Source organism: Alligator sinensis, unplaced genomic scaffold (assembly GCF_000455745.1).
Source record: "Alligator sinensis unplaced genomic scaffold, ASM45574v1 scaffold535_1, whole genome shotgun sequence".
Taxonomy (NCBI): Eukaryota; Metazoa; Chordata; order Crocodylia; family Alligatoridae; genus Alligator; species Alligator sinensis.
The window spans coordinates 1,746,040-1,768,950 of NW_005842157.1; the positions used below are offsets into that span (position 1 = coordinate 1,746,040).

Consider the following 22,911-nt stretch of genomic DNA (forward strand, 5'->3'; position numbering starts at 1 on the left):
CCAGTACCAGGCCGGCTCCGCCACGCCAGGGCAGCAGCCGCTGCAGAGCGGGGGCCCCAAGCCGGCGGCCTCGGGCAAGCAGGGCAACGTGCTGCCGCTGTGGGGCAACGAGAAGACCATGAACCTGAACCCCATGATCCTCACCAACATCCTCTCCTCGCCGTACTTCAAGGTGCAGCTCTACGAGCTCAAGACCTACCACGAGGTGGTCGACGAGATTTACTTTAAGGTGAGGCCCGCTCCCCGCAGCCTGGGCCCTGCCGGGCGCCTTCCCTCGGAGCGGTGGTGCAGGAGCCGCTCCCCGCTTCCTCGCCTGATCCGCGACGGGCAGGGAGCAGCCGCCTCGCTGTGGCCGGGAGCAGGCCTGGGAGGCGGCGGGAGCAGGAAATGGCCGCTCAAGGTCCCTTGCACGAGGCCGCGGCGCGAGGGGTCGGCACGCGGAGGGGGGCGGAGATGGCCGAGCGCATCTGCGGAAGCGCGCGCCAAAGGCAGCCTCTGGAGCCCCCTCCTTCGGGGCCCAAGCAGCCCCCACCTGGAAGTGGGGGGGCAGGAGGTACCGGGGGTGACCATCTCCCAGAGAGGGTTTGCACATGGGCTTGTTCTGGGTGAGACCCGAGATCAGGTTGCTATTGGTAGGGGTCTGAGTGTGCGGGGGGCGGAGCTGAGTTCCTTAGGGTCACTGGTTGTGGCTCCTGCTTCCTTAACAGGACCCAGTCAGTTTTGCAGTCAGGTTTCCATCAAGGCAGGCTCAGGGACAGGGCTGCGTGTCCTGAGTGTCATCACAGTTGGTTGTGTTGCCCTGAAAAAATGGAAAGTAAATGCGGATGGTTGAGGTTACTGTTTTCCATCAGTTATGTGCGGGGAGGTATGGAGGCACTGATCTCAGTATGTCCCTTATACTTAACTGTATTATGTCACCAAGTCAGTCCTGTTGCCCTCTTGTCTTGTTTAAATGTTCTTTAGGGGTAAGACTTGCTTACAGTGAATTACCAAAGGGCCTAGTACTTCCATAATAATGGCTTTGGTTTTCCACATCTGTGCCCTGATGGCTTTGGTATCAGGGGTGTTTAGATTGCTGATAAAAAGAAGGCATCATTTACCTGCTCTGTTAATTCAACCTGGCTTCTGAGAGTCCAGATGACTTGCTTCATTCTCATACAGGGTTTTCAGTAACAGACTCTGGAGGCCAAATTGTGACCTCAGTTGTGCGTGTCACTTATTACATTCTATGAAATGTTAAAGGAATTGTTGGTTGGAGTTTCATAAACAATCCTGGTGATGTTTAAACAAGGAATAGTGGCCTTCCACCTCGCTTGGAGCTGTGTTGAAACTGAGAATGAAAAGCAGCAAACTTTTTTTTGCCTTTTTTTTATTTTTGTCCTCACTAAGGTTGAGAAGTGTATGACTTGAGTAGATACAGGCAGCATACTTGTCCAGGGAGGTGTTTCATTATGCTTACTTTTCAGATATATTCTGAAATATTTTGTTTGGTACATGTGCACTATTTGTATCCAGCTGTTCAGGTAACAATTACAATAAGCATGCTCTTAATCAAATTTTATTTTGACTGTTTTTGTGGGGGGAAAAATTGTTTATCTCTTTAATTCTCATACACTTTATTTAAATGAAAATGTCTAGTAGATGAATTTGACAAATAGAAATAGAGCACTTTATACTTAAAATATATTTGTTTGTTCATGTGGTCTTTTAATAGACTGGTCCTAATTGAGTGACACTGTGAAGTAGGCAAATTCTTACTTACCAGGTTCATGTGGAATGGGTGTGAGAGAGAATGGTTTTATATTGAAGGCATTAGATTAGGGTTTAGAAGGTTTCCTGTTCTACTGCAGGTTTCCTGTATAATGTTTGGGCAAGTCACTTACAGGTATAATTTTCAGAAGAGTAATAGCTTACCATCAAGCACCAAAATATATGAGCAGATATTTTAAAAGCCGTGTTCTTGGAAACTGAACTTATTTATGCTTGGTGTGATCACTGCTGAAAATCTGGTCTTGATTCAGATGCCTGAACAATTTTTTTTCTGAAAATCTACCGTCTAATCTCTATGCTTCAGTCCTCAGTCTGTAAAATGGGGCTGCTACTTCCCTCACCCTTGTCTTTTTAGCTTCCTATGCTTCAGTGATTTTTTTATTTGTTTTTTAAAGGTATGTATACACTTTGAGAAATGGCATCAAATTGAGTTTACACACAAATCTTCTATAGGACTGGGGTCTTAAATTATAGTTGTTTCACGCCAGGGTTTTTTTATGCATCTATTTGCAGTATTTACTGTATTGGGGCCACTGACTATTTTTGGGATAGAGACTATTTTATTATCAAGATTGAATGTTGCCATTGTCAATCAAAGAACTAAATCAGAGGAATCCAATTATTTGGACTGGAGAGCCACTTAACCAGTGGTAGTCGACGGAAGCAATCATCATGGCACTCACTCCGTGACCAGTGGTGTCCCCCAAGGCTCCATCCTTGGACCTGTTTTCTTTAACATCTTTATCAACGATGTGGATACTGGTGTCAGAAGTGGACTGGCCAAATTTTCCGACGACGCCTATATTTTGGGGTAGAGGGTCCACACTTGAGGATAGGCTGGTGATCCAGGCTGACTTGGATAGGCTTAAAAAGTGAGCGGATACAAACCTGATGACATTCAATATCAACAGATGCAAGTTACTCCACCTGGGGCGGGGAGGGGACCCGCAGCACGCTTATAGACTTGGCAGTGCTACGCTTGCTAGCACCACGGCTGAAAGAGACTTGGGGGTCATGATTGACCACAAGGTGAACATGAGCCATCAATGCAATGTCACAGCTGGTAAAGCAAACCAAACTCTGGCTTGTATCCATAGACGCTTCTCAAGTAAATCTCAGGATGTCATCCTCCTGCTGTACTCGACCTTGGTGAGGCTGCACCTGGAGTACTACATCTAATTCTGGTCTCCACAATTCAAGAAGGATGTGGAGAAGCTTGAGAGAGTCCAGAGGAGAGCCACACGCATAATCAGAGGGCAAGAGAAATAGGTCTTACGAAGACAGGCTGAGAGCCATGGGACTCTTCAGCCTGGAAAAGGGCACGCTCAGGGTTTGACCTGATGGCAGCCTATAAGTACATCAGGATCTGGAGGAACGCCTGTTCACCAGAGCGCCCCAAGGGATGCAAGGTCCAATTGTCACAAACTCCTCCAAGACCGTTTTAGGCTGGCCATAAGGAAAAACTTCTTTACTGTCTGAGGTTCCAAGGCCTGGAATAGACTCCCTCCAGAGGTGGTGCAAGCACCTGCTCTTGACTCTCTCAAGAAATGTTTGGACGCTTATCTTGCTGGGATCCTTTGACCCTAGCTGACTTTCTGCCCTTGGGGCAGGGGGCTGGACTTGATGATCTTCTGAGGTCCCTTGCAGCCCTAATGCCTATGAAATCTATAAACCAGTTTTGGTGATTTGTTGAGGGCCGAGCATGTGCACACATGTTCCCTGCAGCTGGGCAGAGGCCAAACAAGCCATGCTTGAGCTCAAGCTCTAGCCTCTGCTGGCACCTTGGGGTATGCTGAGCAGAAGCAGCCCTGTTGCCTGGCACTCCATGGCCTGCCCTGGGCAAGCCATGCTCAGGCCCTGACTGGTGCTGTGCTGGGTCAGGCAGGTGGGCAGGGCTGTTTCTGTTCAGTGTTCCCTGAGGTGCCAGAAGAGGCTGGGGCCCAAGCACGGTTTGTCCAGGGCCTGCCACAGTGCTGCCACGCACCTGCGGCCTGGATAGAATCAGTTGGCAGACCAGATCCATCCCATGGGCTGTTTTTTGCCCACCCCTGAACTGAATGAATAACCACTTTCCTCTGCCTGCATGTGTAAGGGAGAAGGCATGCCAGTAGGAATAATCTGATATGTTTTCAATGCAGTTAATTCTGTATGTTATACATGCCATTTCTGAAATCCTTTATATGATGTAATATGGTAGATGTATCTGATAAAGCAGGTTAGAGATTGGTTTCCATATTATTGATATTGAAGACAAGTTTGCCTTTTAGAAATAAGTTTACTGAAAAAATTAACATAACCATTTGTGATGTTGGATAAAATGGTTGACTTCATTTAATTTTGGCATGTTTTATGTATGTGTGTATGTATGTATCTTTCAATCAAGAATTTTATTTTGATTATACATTTTTGCTCAAGCATTAGACAAAAGTAAGACCAGTGGGGAATTTGTCTTCCATTTTCTGATCCCTACAGTGAATCTCTCCCCCCTGGGAAATGGTATTTGGAGACTTGATTGCTTCATGTAACTTTGACATATTTTAAAAGCTACACATTATATTGATTATATTTTTTTTTTCACTCTCAGGTTACACATGTTGAACCATGGGAGAAAGGGAGCAGAAAAACAGCAGGCCAGACAGGGATGTGCGGAGGGGTAAGTAGAAGTACGTGCCTTCTTAAATTTTTCTGTCTTATAACTATTCACCTGTATAGTTTCACAATGTAAATGCAGGTAAAAATTTCAATTTTAGCTACAGTGAGAACTTAATTTCATCTCAGACTCTAGACATTTTAAATGTACAAAGGATTGAGAAACCCCCCTCGCTTCTAATGATGGGGAGTTGTGGAGGCAAGAAGTACTCCTCTGGATGGTGGTTGTTCTGGAGGGTTGGGAGGGTTTTTGTATTTCAGTTCATAGAACGAGACTCTTGATTTTTATGTTTGTTAGCTTTTCCTGTTGCCAGCTGGAGTAATATCTTGGCAACTTCCCATGCCAAACATCTGATATTTTCTTTCTTTTGCTAAAGGTACGAGGTGTTGGAACTGGAGGAATAGTGTCTACAGCCTTTTGCCTGCTCTACAAATTATTTACTCTGAAACTCACCCGTAAGCAAGTGATGGGTCTTATAACTCACACAGACTCTCCGTACATTAGGGCTCTTGGATTTATGTATATCAGGTGAGTAAAAATGTAGTTAACTATTAACTAACTAAGTGCAAAAAAAATTATATAAAATTTATCGGGTTTGTTTTTACTTCAAGGTACACACAGCCACCTACAGATTTATGGGACTGGTTTGAATCCTTTCTTGATGACGAAGAGGTATGTCAGCGAGGGTAATGAAGTGTTTTCTTTTGTTTCTTTTCATGTTACTTCTTTAGATTAAGAGTTTAGCCTTTCCTATGGTTTGAGCATTGTAGCATTGTGATTTTTTTTTTTCCCCCATTTTTTTCTCCCCCTTCAGTTTTAATTGCATTCATATCTAACAAGTGGGGAGTGAATGGATCTGATCTAAGAATTCAATCTGTTCCTTGTCTCAAACTTGGCAGAATTCTCCAATGGCTAGGAGTAAGAATGGTATAAAACGTGATGGTTGTTTATAGACATTATTTAAAAAAAAAACAAACCCAAAACACAATAAAACTATACATACGTTTTACCAAAAGAAGCAGCGTGTTACTTTGGCCTGGCTCTGTATAGAGCTGTATAGCGTCTGTATAGATCAGGTGCTTCAGCAGGGCTTTTTGGCACTTTTCAAAGCTGAGTCAATTGGCTATTACATAAAAGCACCAAAAAAGTTGCGCTAAAACACCTGTTCTGTACAGATGTTGGGTGAGCTGGATTCAACTAACACGCTGCCTCTTCTGGGCAAGTGCTGGGCTTGGTGCGGGAGCATGCTGAGTTTAAAGCCCTGGGTTTTTGGGTGTGTTTTAACGTCTGCAAGCAGCCAATACATGTTAGAAAGTGGTGTGGGTTTTAACAAACACTTGTGGGGGTCGGAGGGGATGGAACATGAGCTTTTAATAAGATTTTAATTTGTTTTCAAACAGATTCATTTCTCTGATTACTAACCTCCATGTTTCCAAGTCATTGGAGGCCAAACTTACCAGATGAGAAGGAATCATCTTAGTTACTTGGTAGATGGTACCTCCCACCCAGACATTCTTTTGGTTTTTTATCATTATTGGAGTAATAAAAAGAAAAGGTTCAGTATTTATTTCTGAGCATCTTCAACAGGGCTCTGTTGTACATTAGGATAGGAGAATGAGGAAAAGTAAGCTTTAAAAAGCATTATGGGATTTACAAACTGGAGAAATTAAGTAGGAGTATACGCAACATGTGTGTAGGGTTGAGATAGTTTGAAATGATGTAAAACTTGGTCAGGGCGAGTCTTAAGCCGTTAGTAAGCTTTAAGAATAGGCCAGAAAAGAGAATCTCTTGCTCTCTGACATCAAGATCTTTTTTTAATGAGAAATGTTAAGTGTTCTATTTAGAAGTGAGGCCCAGATATTCTTAACAATAATGCAGCGTTAATGATACATATATATGAATACAACACAGTATATTTATTTTACCGCAGCTACTTTCATTCTAAGCAGCAAAAACACTGTACAAGAGAGACATGTATTAATCCAGGTAAACATGTATTAATTGTACATTTGTAATAGAATCAAAATATTCCTTAATTAAGAATTCAGATGAGGTGTAATCTAAATAAGACCGATCTATCCATGTGCTATTTTACCTCTGGGATATAAGCACTAACAACTGGGTGCATCTACACAAGATGCTACGTCACCGTACCAGTGCACTACGATGATATAGCGTCGGGCACAAACCGTGATGCTGCAGCTACGTCGCCGCAGTGATGCACTCCCTTGCTGTAGCACATGGCTATGGCGACGTAGCAGCTAAAAATAACCATGCACCACCGGCATGGCATAGTAATGATGCTGTAGAGGCACATGTGGACATCTCACTTTATAATGTGTTGCTTTATCTTTTGATGGGGATGGTGGTGGGCCTTTAAGGTGCCTGTTTACAAGCTTTTTCCTTCATAAGGACAAGTTGAATCAGAAAATGACTTAACTTGCACATCTTAATTGGTAGCTGCACTTTTCAAGGCTCTGGTTTAGTTTATACATATTACACACTGCACAATTCTTGACCTAATACATTGTTTATTATATATTCATGTTTCCTGTTTCTCAAAAAAAAAAATTAGGGGAAGTTTGAGTCAGTAATAAACTTACCTGCCTCCCCTGGACTCCTTTATGTAGGAGAATATGGTTACTGCTTGTTCAGATGTAATTTCTGGCCGCTCTTGGTCAAACTTATTTAAAAATTAAGTAAACACAGGATAAAAATAATTTTGTCCTATTCGGTTTTTTCTCCAGTCCATAAATCTAGTATGCTGAAACAATTCAGCATTGTCATTCTCTCCTGTAAAAGAACCTCTTTCCATTTACAGTTATTCTTTTTCTAAATGTTTCTATTGTCTGTTCTGTTTAATTGTACATACTCACCAAGTATTACATAAAAGTTAATTTATTTTTTCTTCTTTAGATCTCTGTTCAGCGATTATATTTGGAAATACTGTATATCTGAACACTTAAATGTGTGTGAGTGCAAGCAGTTTTACATTTAGATTTTCTCTTCCTTTGTAGATAACAAATCTCACTTTCCTTGTGTGCTTGCACTATAGGTTTGGGACTGACAATAGCTGACTAACATGTCCTGAGCTGTGAGAGGGCATAGCAAGAAGGCCTTCATGCGGTAATGACCCTTTTCAGAGACAATGGTCATCATGGATTATGCGTTTCCAATTATTTGTTCATTTATTTATTTTTTTACATATTTCTAAATTAGAAACCTCACTGCTTCATGGCAGTTGGTTTGCTATTGCTTCCAATTTTGTTAGGATGCCATTTCGTACTAGAACTTTTTCTATGATCATTTTTAGATAGGCGATGATGTTCTTACATGAAAAGGCCACAGGGTTGGGTATGATTATATAAGGTCACGCATCCACAAAGTGAGGTAGTTAATGTAGTCTTAGGAAAAAGAAATTCTCAATGTTGTGGCAATTTAAGTAAGAAACAAGATCTTACTGTAACTAAACTGTGTAAGGGGATTCCACATTAATCTATTCATTGACAATCGTTTAAATACAGATGGCTGCAGGATTAGTATGCTCCTGCATGCATATGTATTAAGACCTATTCCCTGTTTGTAACACTTACGCCAAATCCAAAGCCATATAGAGGTTGAAATTTTTCTCAGAAAAATATTAAACCAGAAAGCAAGTAAACTTTCATAATTGAGACTTCAAGATGGCAGTAAATATAGCAGCATTTGTTTTTAAATGAGTAAAGAACTCTTTTTGACGGTCAGGATATTTTTTTTTTTTTTGTGTGTTTTGTAGGACCTGGATGTGAAGGCAGGTGGGGGTTGTGTTATGACCATTGGGGAGATGCTTCGTTCCTTTCTTACTAAGCTTGAATGGTTTTCCACGTTGTTTCCAAGAATTCCTGTGCCAGTCCAGAAAGCCATTGATCAACAGATTAAAAGCAGACCTAGAAAAATCAAGAAAGATGGCAAGGAGGGAATGGAAGAAATAGATCGACACACAGAACGTAGACGTTCAAGGTTATACACATACTGTTTTAAAATGTTAAATTTTAAAAGTCAAGTATTGAATGCTTTACATCTTATGGTACCAGGAATAAAATTCCTTGCATTTTGCTGGGATAGCAAATGGTCCTATGTATCAAATCAAAACAGTTGTTTGTACTAATAGCTAAAATAATTAAATTATATTGAAATAAATGCATGGCTAGCAATTGAGGCCAGGATGTGGAATGTGAAGAATTATGAAACATGATAAAAATCAATAGAATTCATTGTAAATCTTTTTCAACTTTGTAAATCCTTTATTTTTGAAGGTCTCCAAGAAGGTCTCTGAGCCCCAGAAGGTCCCCCAGAAGATCCAGAAGCAGAAGTCGTCATCGTGAAAGCCACGGATCATCTAGTTTTGATAGAGAGTTGGAAAGAGAGAGAGAACGGCAGAGACTAGAACGGGAAGCTAAGGAGAGGGAGAAAGAAAGACGCAGATCTCGAAGTGCTGATCGTCCTTTAGAAAGGAGGCGAAGCAGAAGCAGGGAGAGGCACAGGAGCCGTAGCCGAAGCCGTGATAGAAAGGGAGATAGAAGAGACAGGGACAGAGAGCGGGAGAAAGAGAATGAACGAAGCAGGAAGAAAGATCGAGACTATGATAAGGAAAAGGGTACCGAGAGGGACAAGGAGAGAGATCGATCTCGGGAGCGGTCAAAGGAGAGGAGGAGTAAGGGTGAAGTAGAAGAGAAAAGGCACAAGGATGACAAAGATGAAAAAAAGCACAGGGAAGACAAGAGAGATTCCAAAAAAGAGAGAAAGCATAGAAGTAGGAGTAGAAGTAAGAATACAGGTAAGCACAGTAGAAGCAGGAGCAAAGAGAAATCAAGCAAACATAAAAATGAAAGTAAAGAGAAATCAAATAAACGAAGTAGAAGTGGAAGCAGAGGAAGAACAGATAGTGTTGAAAAATCCAGAAAACGAGACCACAGTCCCAGCAAAGAGAGATCCCGAAAGCGTAGTAGGAGCAAAGAACGATCCCATAAACACGACCACAGTGATAGCAAGGACCATTCAGATAAACATGATCGTCGAAGGAGCCAAAGTACAGAACGAGAGAGCCAAGAAAAGCAACCTAAAAACAAAGATGAGACTGTGTGAACTCTTTCATAAGTGGATCACATTGAATCCTATAAATGTTTGAATAAATCCTGCTTATTTTTTTCTTAAAGTTGAGATTGTGCAGTAGTTGAGCACTCTTCTTCAACCTCCCTCTAGGCTGCAGATTGTCATTTCCTATTTTGGGTAGGGAAGTGCCTTTGTAAACCCATTTAATGCATTGACGGTTTCAAACCATTTGTTTAGTTTAATTCATAATGCAAAGATTGTTCTTGCATTTTTATTGTTCAAATGTTTCTGAAATGTACAGTCTGTACATATGTCCTGAAAATGTTTTAATTCCTTTGGCATGGTTGCCATGCTAGTAAAATTTGTATAAGGCAATAAACTGCCACTCATTCTACTTTTGTTTTGTAGGTGTGGAATTATGGTTTATATCCTGAAGCTAGCATGGCAGTGCTTTGCAAAATAGTATGGCAGAAGCTTCTTAGGGATGGGTCTTGAATGTGTATTATAGCTGAGATATTTATGTGCATACAGTGTACGTGAGGGCTGCAGATCTAGAACTAACTTGTGTGTCCATTGTACCTACTGTCTTGGAAAGCTTTTTAAGCTGTATTATGTTTTAATCCCCAACAGTGTCCCATTGAGAATCGGTTTTCAAAGGAGTACCAGTTCTTGATATGGGGATTTTGATTACATTTAGAGGTGTTTTAGTAATAGAAATGCTACCTCAAGGGGACACTGTTTAATGTTAGTAGGTCTGTACCATATACACCTATGCATATTTTATTTGTTCGAGAAGTTGTGAAAAGAGAATGCAAGTTTACAACACCGTTTCTCCACTTTAATTTAAAGTGTCCAGTAATCTCTCAGTTGTCATAACCCTAAACTGAAAGTGGTTAAGATTTTGGGTGGGGGTGGGGGAAAGAGGAAATTTAGTTGAGAGGTGTTTCAGGTTCAAGCTTCCAAAGCGTTTTTTATAAATGGAATACATTTAAGAAATGACTCGATGGTGTCCTCTTTTTAATTTAATAATATTTTCTACATAAGTAAAGATTGCAATTGGAGCTGAAAATTTCGTCTCCAGCAGAGGGGGGAAAGTGATTTTGTGTTTTTGTGGGTTGTTTGGGGGGGTTGTTGTTTTTTTTTAACAGAGTAGAAGTAGTAATGCCAGAATGCATTATTGAGAAATAAAAGTCCAGTTCTGTTTAGTAGTTTGTTCTGATGACTTGTATACTGAGTAAGGAGAACCATCAGTCTGGAATAAACACTGGATTAACTTCTTTGTGCTGGGTGTCAGCTTTTCCCCTCCTGTCTATTGCTGGTGAAAAAAGTGTGGGGACTCTTAGACCTCATTCTAAAGTGAAATGAAATTATGTACTGATTGAAGTTTAGAAGCAACAGCAGCATACAGAGAACTAGAATTTTGAGGAAAACTTATGGAGGGTGAAAGTTTGTTTAAATGTGGCTCAATTGTAAATCTTAGCTACGTGAATGTGGAAGAAATTGAAGGTTGTGCGCTTTTTTGCTTCTATAAAATATAAGTCTTAAGATATTGTTTAGGAACTTCTTTTTCCTCTCCATAGGAAGTCATACATCTACCTGTTAATACTTTCTAATTAGTAATATATACTTTAGGTTACCTTCCCCAACCCCCAAGCTGTAGTTGTCCCTGATCTTGAAGAAATTTGGGCATTATTTATTGTGCTATTCTAATGTAAAAGAAAATCATTTGGAGAAATCTACTAGTTCATTTCCACGTTTCTTAAAATAAGCAGAAAAAAATTGGGGGGGGGGGGGAAGACACCCCACAAACTTAATTTAACTTAATTTTAGCAAACTGTTATCTGGTCCCTCTTTATGAATCTCTTTGAGGTTCTGCTTTGGTTTTTTTAATGGTGGGCTATTGAGTTTCAGATGAGAACTGGAAGGGACATTTGTATGCATGAGGGAGAGCTAGCTGTTGCAGTACAAAAATTCTTTCTGCTTTCTATTTCCCTTTAAAAACGAACAAATTAAACAAAAAAGAAATGTCTTGTACCAGAAAATTAATCTTGTGAAGTCAGTCTTATGTAATGGTGGTTTCCTTAGGCTTTGCTTCATTTTGGCTCATAGCTAACTTTTTTGGCTCAGTTTAACTGTTTTCATTTCTATTAATCTTTTAACTTTTGCCTCGTTCTTTTGCAGTCTTACTTCTATTGATTACTTGGATCATGTACTTAATAGATATAGGTCAGTCTGTCCACACCTCCTAGAATTATTTTCCTCTTTGGTTTTACTTAGGGGAGGGGAGGGAAGAAATCTGTTTTTTGTTGCCTATGTTTGATAGTTTAAATCCCTAAATGTCTCTCATAGATTCATAGATGTTAGGGTCGGAAGGGACCTCAATAGATCATCGAGTCTGACCCCCTGTGTAGGCAGGAAAGTGTGCTGGGTTTAGATGACCCCAGCTAGATGCCTATCTAACCTCCTCTTGAAGACCCCCAGGGTAGGGGAGAGCACCACCTCCCTTGGGAGCCCATTCCAGACCTTGGCCACTCGAACTGTGAAGAAGTTCTTCCTAATGTCCAGTCTTGTTATACAGAAAACCGCCTACACTTTTGTAAATGAATGTACTCCTTCCCTGTGGTGCTCATAGTCTTATCTCTAGTTAAGACACAAACAGTGAATGTTAGAAGTAGAAGGGGTTAGAAAATAAGGAGAAGGAAGATTGCAGTGTTGTGTGGTCACATGTATTTAAAAAAAAAATGAATTGACAAAATCGTGATGTTGCTGGTCAAATAACGTGTGGGACTGTTGCCGCTTGCACATTTCAGGCATGGCTGTTTAACTCCTAATATGTGCATAACCCCTGCTAAAATTCTGTGGGCTGTCTGACATGTAGCCACTAAACTTGATGGTTGACATTTCTGAAGGTGACAAGCTAAGTTTCTTTGTAACAGAAAACACCATGCTTATTATCAGAGGATAACTACATCTCTTGCAACCACTGCCAGCTATGAAACACCAGTTATAAGGCACCTGTCCCTGCTTTCAGAGAGAAACGACAATGAATACAAGCCATTCCCTCTGCTTCTCAGGCTGCAAACTAAAAATTTTTCATCCTTTTGTAGTTTTCCGGTAACTTTTAATAGAAATTTTGAGCCCAGGTTTCCCTTGCTTTATTTGGGTTCTGTATGTGCTAATTTTTATCTTGTACCCTTTTTGTACCAATAATTAATTATATGCAAGGTAAATTCACTCATACCTGATCAGTGTGGTGGAAGCCTGCAGTCAGCTGCTTTTTGCGGTGTATTGTGGAAGTGATGTGCACCAAAATATAGTCTTCTGGGTGGATCTGTGCTCCTCACTCATTGTCTGCAACACCTGTTTCTGTAGTTGCCATCCCCATTATGGCTTCTAAGTGCCCTGATAGCTTAACATTCACCACCACCTGTCTGCTGTTGGGGAGCACCAAAATTGTCTTGTAAAAGTTGTAGAAATGGGACTGGGGGACAGTACAGCTGAGGCTTTGGAACGTATCTCTATTTGTTACATTGTAAAGTGGGTTCCCTTTATGTGAATTCGAGTTCTGCACTGTTTTCCAGGAATGCATGTACAGCATAAAGTGAGGGGAAACCTGTAATTTCCATTCCCATAACATTATAAGTGCTTTATGCTACCTGAAGATTATTTTTTCATGTAAGCAATGTTGGGAAAATGTATAATGTGGTAGCCTGCAAGTGTGACAGGCACGTTATAGAGCTGCTGTTGTTCCAGTGGTATGAGTTCTAACATCTGCATGTGTGGATAAAGGCAAACTTGTTGCTTTCTTTTTGCATTTTGAAACCCAACAGGATAATGGACACACAGCACTACAGTGATGCACTAGTTTGGGAACTGGAAGCAGCCTAGCTGCTCTAGTGTGGTGTTGTGCACTAATGAGCTACTATGGCTAGACTGTTACTGGTACCCGAGTCACCTTGTTTAAATAGAGAACCCAGAATATCACAAACTTGGACCTTTACTGGCATGAACCAAACTTCAATATTGTTATTCTTCACTCTGTATCCATGGAGTTCAAACATGTTCTTAGATGCTGAAGCAACTCGCACCTTTTAATGTAGAATATGATTGATAATTTGTTTCTGGCTCCGTATCCTTTATCTTCTTTCTCTTCTCTTAATTATAAAGAGCTGTTATGGAAAAAAAGACTCCTAAAATAGAATTTTGCATCTTAAGAACAAGATCTCGGATCTCAAAGTAAAGAGTTCTTTATTAGGATGAGGATGTGGAACACTTCTAAAATGCTTAACTAAAAGCTAAAAGGACAGTTAGCCTAGGCCAACTTGTGGCGCAGCAGCCTTTGTGCCAGGCAGCATAACAGGGAGAAGACAGAGCAGCAGATCTGGCAGGGGAAGGGAATTGAAGTAGTACTCCAGGAGGGCATGGACTTAATCTGTAGCACACCTGCCAACAAGGCTAGTCCCCACTGATCTTGCCCATGGTGATGCGTATCTCAGATATGGTTTCTAGAGAACAGAACAACATTTAAAAAGTGGGGTATCCCTTCCTCTGAGTGAAACCTGGGAGATGTACATTCAGATTCTTCCTCTTGTCTTAGATCTGACTTTGGTGAAATCAAAAGACCCTGGCACTTATAATCAAGAACGGCAAACAGTTTTGAGAGGCGTGCGGCATTCTACTGGGCAGAAGCAAAATGTTTGCCGGTGTCATGATTCATTCAAACTTACTTTCTTTGGGAGCTTATGTGCAAGGATTAGCATGTGCTTTCCTTTGTTCTTCCCCACACCCCACTGTATTTGTATATTGTAATTACAGCTACCATTGTAATAGATGGTGGTGCATCATTTATGGATTTTGGAACTAGTATATGGCCATTACATTTGAATTTATGAACAATATCACTTGATTTAGGATCTTAGGTTCTTGGATCTGGTTCTCTAAACCAAAGGTACCAGTGAGGACTGCTTTTGCTGCAGCTTGCCTTCTATTACAGAAGCTGACATTGCCAGAATTTCTAAGACCATAGGAGTTAGAACCAGTGGCTCTAACTCAGTCAGAGAGGTTCTTGCTGTGTAGTGTTTTTGGCCTAATTGTTAGCAGAATACTTGGATCAGGATGTTCAGCAGCCAGAGGTTCCTTTAGTAATAAGGCTGGTAGTTTGTTGTCATTCGCTGGAAACTTTCTGGTAACAGTGCTAAAAGTTGACCACCCTGGGGAAATGAGTCCCTTTGAGGATTGCTCAGTATCTAGTATATGTATGATGCTAGAAGGATTGCTGGACTTGAAGAATCCCCTCTTGATACTACGTGCATCTGCCTCTGTCTCCGTCAGTTCACCATGGTTTCAAGGATCAGAATTAAAATCTCTTAGATGTCAGCAAGTCCTAGCTAACTTGGCTTATTTCTCGACTGTTGGTAATTTAAGTCAATGTTTCCTCTTTTAAAGAAAGGACCACCCCCCACTCAACCCAAAGAATACGTTTTGTGGATGTTCATCTGGAGATGGAAGGAGCTGATGCTATGTCCTTTCATAACCTCATCTTCAGAGTTTTCAGAAGGTGGAGAGGAGTTAGCACCCCAGTACATACTGCTATGAGAGAGTTTCACTGTCAGAGCAGAATCTTCTGGTGTGGGGCATGAATGGGAGCATGCAGAGAACTTGGGTGTTGTCCATTAGCTGTAGTCGGGCAACAGAGCAGATTTTATGCTCAAAAGAATAAAACAAATTCCAGCAAAGTAGTGCATCATCCTTTATTCTTAATGTCAGCTTCTGACTATATGAAAACAATTGTATTAACTCATGACATTAATAGATTAAGCAGTAGCAAGGTGCAGATTCATCAGGTAGACTTAGTGTCCTGGATGTTTTGATTAGATATACATTTTATAAGTCTAACTCCTACCACGTTGTTTGATCAATCTTGCTACTGCACCATGAAGCTGAAAAACATCTGAAATGGAGTACTTCTAAAATTTTATTTTAAACCTTTGTATCATGTTTTTAAAAAGACAAATGTAATCTAATGGCATTAACTACAATGAAACTAAAGAGTTGTATAAATGGTATGTGGCTTTCTGGCTTTGGGTGGTGTTCCACCCAATGTGCAGTAGCTACTGCTCTCAAATGTCAGGTTCATTATAACTCCATTTTTCTGGTGTTACCAGATTTCTCTGTGTTCCAGAGTAGTTTAGCTGACTAGCTTTATGGGGATTTCTGACTTGCTGTTACAAGCAGAAGCTATGTATAAAATATTGTAATGACAAAAGACTTGTAAACAAGATGGTTTTCAGATTTTTTCCAGACTGTATGTAACACAATCAAGGTATTAACAGAGATACAGCATAATTGCTATTGTAAACGTGCAGTAGAGTCTTAACGTGCTGTAAGTGGCATTTGAGAATGAGGAAAAAATTGTGATGCTCTATATTCAAGCAATAAGCAATCCCCTGTTGATTTGCACCCATGCATGGCAGTATTCTACACATCACACCAGGTCCACAATGAGGCTTCTGTAATCGTACAGAATCTTTTCATTTGAGATTTAGGTAATGTATGCAGGAATTTATAACTAACTGATGTTAAGCATTTATAGATCTTTATGTGCATAAAACTGTACAGGCTGCAGTTATCAAAGGGAACTCAATTAGATGGTTAAACTGTCGGGTAAACATCCCAGTCTGACTTGCTAACACTACCTATGCTCAACTGAAGAGATTAGTGATGTTTTGTACGTGAAAGGCATGAGCCAGAAAGGTGAAATGAGTTCAGATTCACACTGACAAAAGAAGCATTTGACCTCATGTCTTTTGCTCTTTTTTTTTAAAAAGTACAGTATTTTACTGATCGAAACAATCCTTTTAAATTTAAAAATAAAATTTCAGTCTTAAATTTTCTAAGAACCATGGGTTGCTTCCTAATCCAGTGAAGGCAAAAATGGAATTTTTACTATGTAGTTGTAATGTTGTCACTTTATGTGAATATTGGTAGATACCTCCTCTCCTTACAACTGTGATTTTTATTTATTTATTTATTTTAGTAAAGTTAGCCTTGCACCTATTCACCTGCTCAATAGTTAATGCTAATTAAAATTAGCTCTTTCGTTCATGTTAACAAATCTTGAATTAATGCAAGCTTCTACCAGGTAATTAAGAAATGCAAGTCTTATGCAGCTAGTTAAGTTTTGATTCAGTTTAATTCAATTGATTTTTATTAAGGACTATCCTTAAGGCATTCACTTCCACTTTGGGTGTTAATAGAGTATGTACCTACAGCTGTCTTTAGTGGTATATTTTGTGATGTTCAGATGACCTCATGCTCTTGAAGCAAAAATAATAATGTAGCCTACTATTAATAATAACCTAGAAAGAAAAAATATGTAGACTTGCAGATCTTTTATAGCAAAGGTGAAAAAGTAGTCAAACTCAAGTAAATGGTAATGTCACTAACATGGCTAAATACTGTTTTTGGATGACACCCTAACAATCTGAAATACAGGATGAATATGCAACTGTTGTGTTTTATGATCATAGAAGGGTTGGAATGGCATGGACAGACTTATTCATTATTTTCTATAGTCTATATATAAAATAAACCAATATGACCTGGGCAGAAGTATCAGCTTATGTCTGTAAAGAGCCTGAAATAACTGACCTGCCAGCTTTTTCAGCCAGCTCAGGAGGTACTGATTCAGATGCCAGTGTTTAATGTTGAATGTTTTCCTGAATGAGAACATATACCAGAAATGAGAGGACGTATGTTATGCAGATCTATACCAGTGCTTTGAAAAATTGGGTATTGCGGACTAGGGGGTCAGACACAAGACTTGTAGAGAGAGGACACATACTGTTAATGTTGAGTAATGTAGGCCTTGGCACCCTTAGTGTCATGTATAGAGATGCAAGCTAGCTTGGGTACCAGGAATAGTATAATTGTTTTGCCCAGGCAGTCTAGTATGTTCTTACTGGGAATAACTTTTTGTACAGATAGTAGAGAGGCTAAGTGGAGGTGAAGCTCTTAACATACTGGTCACAGACAAGGAGTTGGTTGAGGATGTGAAAGTAGAGGGTGACTTGGGTGACAATAACCATAAAATGATTGACATCTTAAAAGGAACTGAACTTCAGAAAAGCAGATTTTATTACACTTGGGGAGCTCTGAGCTGTAAGTCTGACAGGAAAAGGTGACCAGGAGAATTAGCTGCACCTAAGGAGGTGCAGAAGCAAGAATGGGAAGTGTAACAGAGGGTATTATTGCTTGAGTCTGCAGGAAGTAAGTCAAAGGCACAATTTGAGATGCCACTGGAAAAGGCAATTCAAAAGGACTCTAGAAGTATGTCAGAAGTAAGAGTTAGACCAAAGAAAGTGTAGGTCTACGAATGAATGCAGAAGGCAATCTAGTTACTAATGAGGCTAAAGTATTTGATGCCTTTTTTTACTTCATGAATAAAGTGAGCTACTGAATGACAAGCACAGGTGTCAGCAAAGATGGGGAAGGAGGTAAACAACCTGGAGTAGTGGAAGAACAGCCTATTTCTAAACACCTGGAAGAGAACAAGGTGATTGGGAATAGCCTATATGGATTCACCAAGATGTTTGGGTCGGAAGGAACCTCAGTAGATCATAGAATCCAAACCCCTGTCCTGGGCAGGAAAGAGCGCAGGGATATAGATTCATAGATGAATGAATGATGGAGGTGGTGTGGTGGTTGTGAAGTACCTTGATGTTAGCAAGGCTTTGAAATACAGACTAGCTGAAAGTATTGTAAAATGGATGCATAACTGGTTGGATCATAGCACTCAATGGGTAGTCATCAATGGTTCAGTGTCTGCTTGCGAGGAGGTATTCCTCCTCTCAAGTACTGTTCCCCAAGCGTCTGTCCTGGGTCAGTATTATTTAACACCACAAATGATTTGGAGGATGAATTCAGTGCATGTTTAGCAAATTTGTAGATAATGCCAAATTGGGTTGAGTTGAGGACATTTTGGAGTAGGGGTTGGCAATATGTGACCATGGGCCAGATCAAGCCTGCAAAGCCATTTGACTGGGCTTGTGGACATGGGGGTTCCATGATGGTGGGGACTCAGCAGCAGTTATTTTCCCATGCAGCTGCAAGGAAAAAGGGCTGGCTGCACATGACCTTCCCATGCCACTGCAAAGGAAGTGCTGGCAGTATCTGGAACTTCCCGCCCCACTGCCTTTGACCCAGATTGAGTTGGTACAGTGTGCAGGTTTTTAAGGTTGCCAGCTGCTGTTCTGGAGTGTAGAACTCGGATCAAGAGTAACTTGAATGAGCTAGAGAAATGGTTTGAAATCATGCATGAAGTTCAGCACGGGCAACTGCAGAGTCCTGCTCTCAGGGTGAAATAATATCATGCAGACTGGGGAATGATCAGTTAGGGCAATATTTCCCAACATATTCCAGTCCACGGCCCACTTACATTAATAACATTTTTCCGCAGCACACTTGTTAAGGTATTCCATGGCAAAATTCTGCAGCACACCTCTTCATTTCTGATGGCATACTTTTGTGCCACAGCACACTGGTTGGGAAACACTGAGCTAGGGGAATACTGCAGCAATGGCCCTAGGAGTTGCAGTAGGTCATAAGCTGAATAAGGGCCAGTACTGCACTGTTGCAAAACAAATCCAACAAAAACGTTCTGGGCTGTATGATTTGGAAGTGGCACTTCTGATTAAAGGAAGTCATTCTCTTCTGCTCTGTTCAGCACTAGTGAAGTCTCACTTGGAGTACCATAACCAGTTTTGGGCCCCACACCTTAAGACAGATGTGGACAGATAGAAAAAGTTACAACAGAGGGCAACAAAAATTATTAAAGGCTGAGAAACATGACTTACAAGGAAAGGCTGAAAGAACTAGGATTTAGTGTGGAGAAAAGATGGGTTTTGGTAATGCTCCAATACTTAAAGGGCAGTTATAAGAAGGATGGAGATGTACTATTTTCTGTGGCCATAGAGGACAGGACTAGGAGCAAAGGCCTTAAACTACAGCAGAGGGCGTTTAGGTTGATGATTAGGAGGAACTTCCTATGACTAGGTGGTCAGGCATTGGAGAAGTTGTGGAATCTCCAACCTTGGAAGTTTTCAAGAGATGGTTATACAGATACCTGACTGCAACTGTTTAGTCAGAAGTGATCCTACCTTGTATGGGGGGCTGGATTGGATGGCCTCATGAGATCCCTTCCATCCCTGTGATCCTGTTATCACAGTGCTACCTGGGCTAACTGACCCTGTATGAAGGTATGTTTCATGTGTCTCTTTACAGCATGGCATAGTACTGTGGGGGTGACATTGTAACATGGTATGTTTTATACTGAAGCAGGTTTCAGCTCAGAAGTCTGGGAAATAAGGAATTATGCCCCTTTTTCAGTCACAGGGCAAAAATTCTGATTTAAAGTCCTAGGATTAGATGGCCTATGCAAAGTAGTATTTTCAAATCTTGATACGGTTACTTATTTTAAGTTAAATACCTGGGCTGTGCCATCTCCAGACTACATCCTCTAACCTTCATTGAAGGAGAGCTGGACCCACAGGACCATCTGTAGAGGTATGTGACCTGTATTAGGATGGACCTAGCTTTCACCTGATTTCCATACATGTGGGGTTCTGTGTCTAAATTTCACTGTTTCATCCTGTTTGGGGAGAAAACCAACACGGCCTTGACCCTTTGAAGAATTCAGAGGAAACTACAAAGTTCCTTTTAATTTTACTTGGCTTCTCTGCAGATAATTCTATGCAAAAATGTCATGTATTCCTTCCTCAACAAATGCACCTCAAGGAAAATTTAAAAGAATCTTTGCTCACAGAATAAAAATTGTAATAGCACACTGAGACACAGCCAACACCTTTTTACTGAATTCCAGAAGTAAACAGTTTATTATGAAACTCAATTTAAAATGCACATCAGAGCATAGTATTATCAGATGTGCATGAAACAAACTATGGCCCAAGTTCTGTCCTGGTTTGAGTGGAAACCTGAAAAATCAACCTCGGGACTTGGTTAAATCTAGGCAACCGCATTTGAAAATACTGTTACCTCTACAAGTGAGAGACACTATCACAATAGCTTTTGAAGGGTGGGGGGGGACTGTAAATGAAATATTTATCTGTTTCCAACTTTTCAAACTCTAAATAGAAAATAACTTTACTATTAAGCACTATAATTCAGTTATTTTCAAGCATTTCTTAGAGAATTCTGCAAAAGTGAATAAAAACCACTTTCATTAAGAAACATCAGTATTTTTGGTACATTTTAAGAAATGACATGAAGTGTCTGATGTTTCATTTGGCTGCTTTGTATAAGCGACCTCCATTGGTGATTTCAGGTGCCCATGTAAGTCGTCCATAATCATAGTCTGTGGGGGGAAAAATACTTTTAGCTACATAAATTAAAAATACAATATTAAGGAGAAAAATTAGACATACTTTGGCAGTGGTGTTGTGCCTAATCCTACCCTTCTTACCTTAGGGTTTGGGTTGTTGTTTTTATAATAGTGCTCTACTTAAATTTCCTACAAGTAGGTTTATTTAAACCTGAAATTATGTTTGTAATGTACTTCCTACATTTATGCTGGCAGTTTTGTTTTTAAAATTCCAATTTTATTTGGCCACTGAAATAAAGTAACCAAGTCAATTTGACTTTCATTTTGAATCAGATTCATTTTCCAGTTCTGATGCACTAACTTTGGCAGGTCATTTCGACGTGGCTGTTACCTCAAACAGCCTATTTCCCTGTCCCACAGCCTCTGCTCACCATTGCTGCTGAAAGGTGCAGTGAGCAAAGATTTGGAGTAACTAATTCTGCAGCAAAACAGCTCATTCAGCATGAACATAAGCTGAGCTGGGGGGTGGGGGGAGCAAAGTCCCATCACGAACAACAGCCCTCCAGGATGGATGGAGCTGCAACTGAGATTGGCAAAAATGTGCAGAAGGGGACCTGTTGGGTATTCTTAAAACACTGGCTGGATCAGAACTTTGCAGGCTGGATCAAATCTCTTCTTGGACCAGATCTGGCTCATAGATCAGTGGTATAATTAGCGCAGGGTGACCAGAGCAGTTGCCCTGGGTGCTGACTGGGGGGGAGAGGGCAGAGTGGCTGCAGCTGTGCAGTGTGCTGTGGTATAGCAGCAACTAGAAATTCCCCTGTGGCAATTGCCCCAAGCACCCAGCTGTATCATTTCTCCTGTTTCAGATGAGCCTAACCTACAGCATCTCTCCAAAGAGTACAAAAACTTCACAGAGGAAAGTGCTGCTCTCCATACCCATTTTGGAAACTCTTAGTGGGAGTATTGGCTCTCAAGTTTCTTGTTTCAAAAGCTGTACAGGTCTTGTTAGTTCCACACCCTTGCCCCTCTATAGCAGTATGGTTGCAACAGGAGCTGCCTGTCCAGCATCATCATGCCTGAAATGTATCCCCAAAAATGGCCTCAGAGGGTGTAGTTGTTTTATTCTACACTGCAGGACAGTGGAGAGCACCAAATAAGCTCAGGTACCAAAAGCAGTCTAGTCAGTAGCACAGGGCTTCATGTGGACTAATTGACCCCGCTTCTCTGTTGCAATCAGACAGCTTCTAAAACTAGTTTAGGTATTTCTGAGCTTTACTGAAGTGTCTATACACATGCGTTAGGTTTTCACTGCATAGATAGCCTGGATCACTGGCACATGGGCAATCCCCAACATGCTTTTGCATTCCAAGTGAATGGAGGCATGTCTTGTGACTCTTTGTACTGAGGTGCATGATGCCTGGGAAAGAATCAATTATGGGTAAATTCATTGGTCTTTGGGAAGAACTGCGGAAACTATTGGAAGACTATAGCTTATCTTCGTATATGTCCTTGTTTAGTGGGAGTGAGGATGCATCTGAACACCCAGCTAGGTCAAGTGGCTTAGTCTCAAAGCACCTTCAAACCTAGATCAAAGATTTTCTTGTGTAAATAGTAGGCTTGTGTGAAGTGGCAAGTATTTGCTTTGGATTCAAATTCAAGGGACAGTGATTCAATTTGGTGATTCCCTACCACAATTGTTTCCTTTAAAAATACAGACTTAGAGTTGGGCTGTACTCTTATACATCATGCTCTTCCCATTTTACTGTATAACTTTACTGCACAAACAAGTTGGACTGTTCCTCAGACTGTAGCCCAGGCCCCTTACTATTTACTAGAGCTGCGCAAAGTTTCGGTATCCAATTTTATTCAGAGAAGATTTGGCCTGATTTGGTGGCCAAATCTTTGAATCTAATCAGGAGACCAGATAAAAGCTCTGAATCGACTGTGATGGTGGGAGTCATGGGCAGAACCATCCTTAGGAGTGTGTGGGGCCCGGGGGACGGTAAGGCGGGGTGGCAAGCAGCCGGAGGAGTGGCCAGAGCCAGCGGGGAGGGGGAGG

The 22,911-nt window shown here is 40.9% G+C and overlaps 2 protein-coding genes across 2 annotated transcripts in view; one reads left to right on the forward strand and one right to left on the reverse strand.

The window, feature by feature from the left end:
- Positions 1-9,905, forward strand: part of PRPF38B (pre-mRNA processing factor 38B) — a 27,281-nt gene extending 17,376 nt beyond the window's left edge. The window contains exons 2-7 of the mRNA XM_025206483.1: positions 5-229; positions 4,355-4,423; positions 4,797-4,948; positions 5,032-5,092; positions 8,196-8,419; positions 8,716-9,905. Coding sequence (XP_025062268.1) covers positions 5-229; positions 4,355-4,423; positions 4,797-4,948; positions 5,032-5,092; positions 8,196-8,419; positions 8,716-9,544 — 1,560 coding nt within the window. The 3' untranslated portion in view covers positions 9,545-9,905. The remainder of the gene's footprint in view (positions 1-4; positions 230-4,354; positions 4,424-4,796; positions 4,949-5,031; positions 5,093-8,195; positions 8,420-8,715) is intronic.
- An 8,181-nt stretch (positions 9,906-18,086) lies between these two features.
- Positions 18,087-22,911, reverse strand: part of FNDC7 (fibronectin type III domain containing 7) — a 29,897-nt gene continuing 25,072 nt past the window's right edge. Inside the window, exon 14 of the mRNA XM_006025644.3 lies at positions 18,087-20,882. The gene's annotated coding sequence lies outside the window, so the exon portion shown is untranslated. The remainder of the gene's footprint in view (positions 20,883-22,911) is intronic.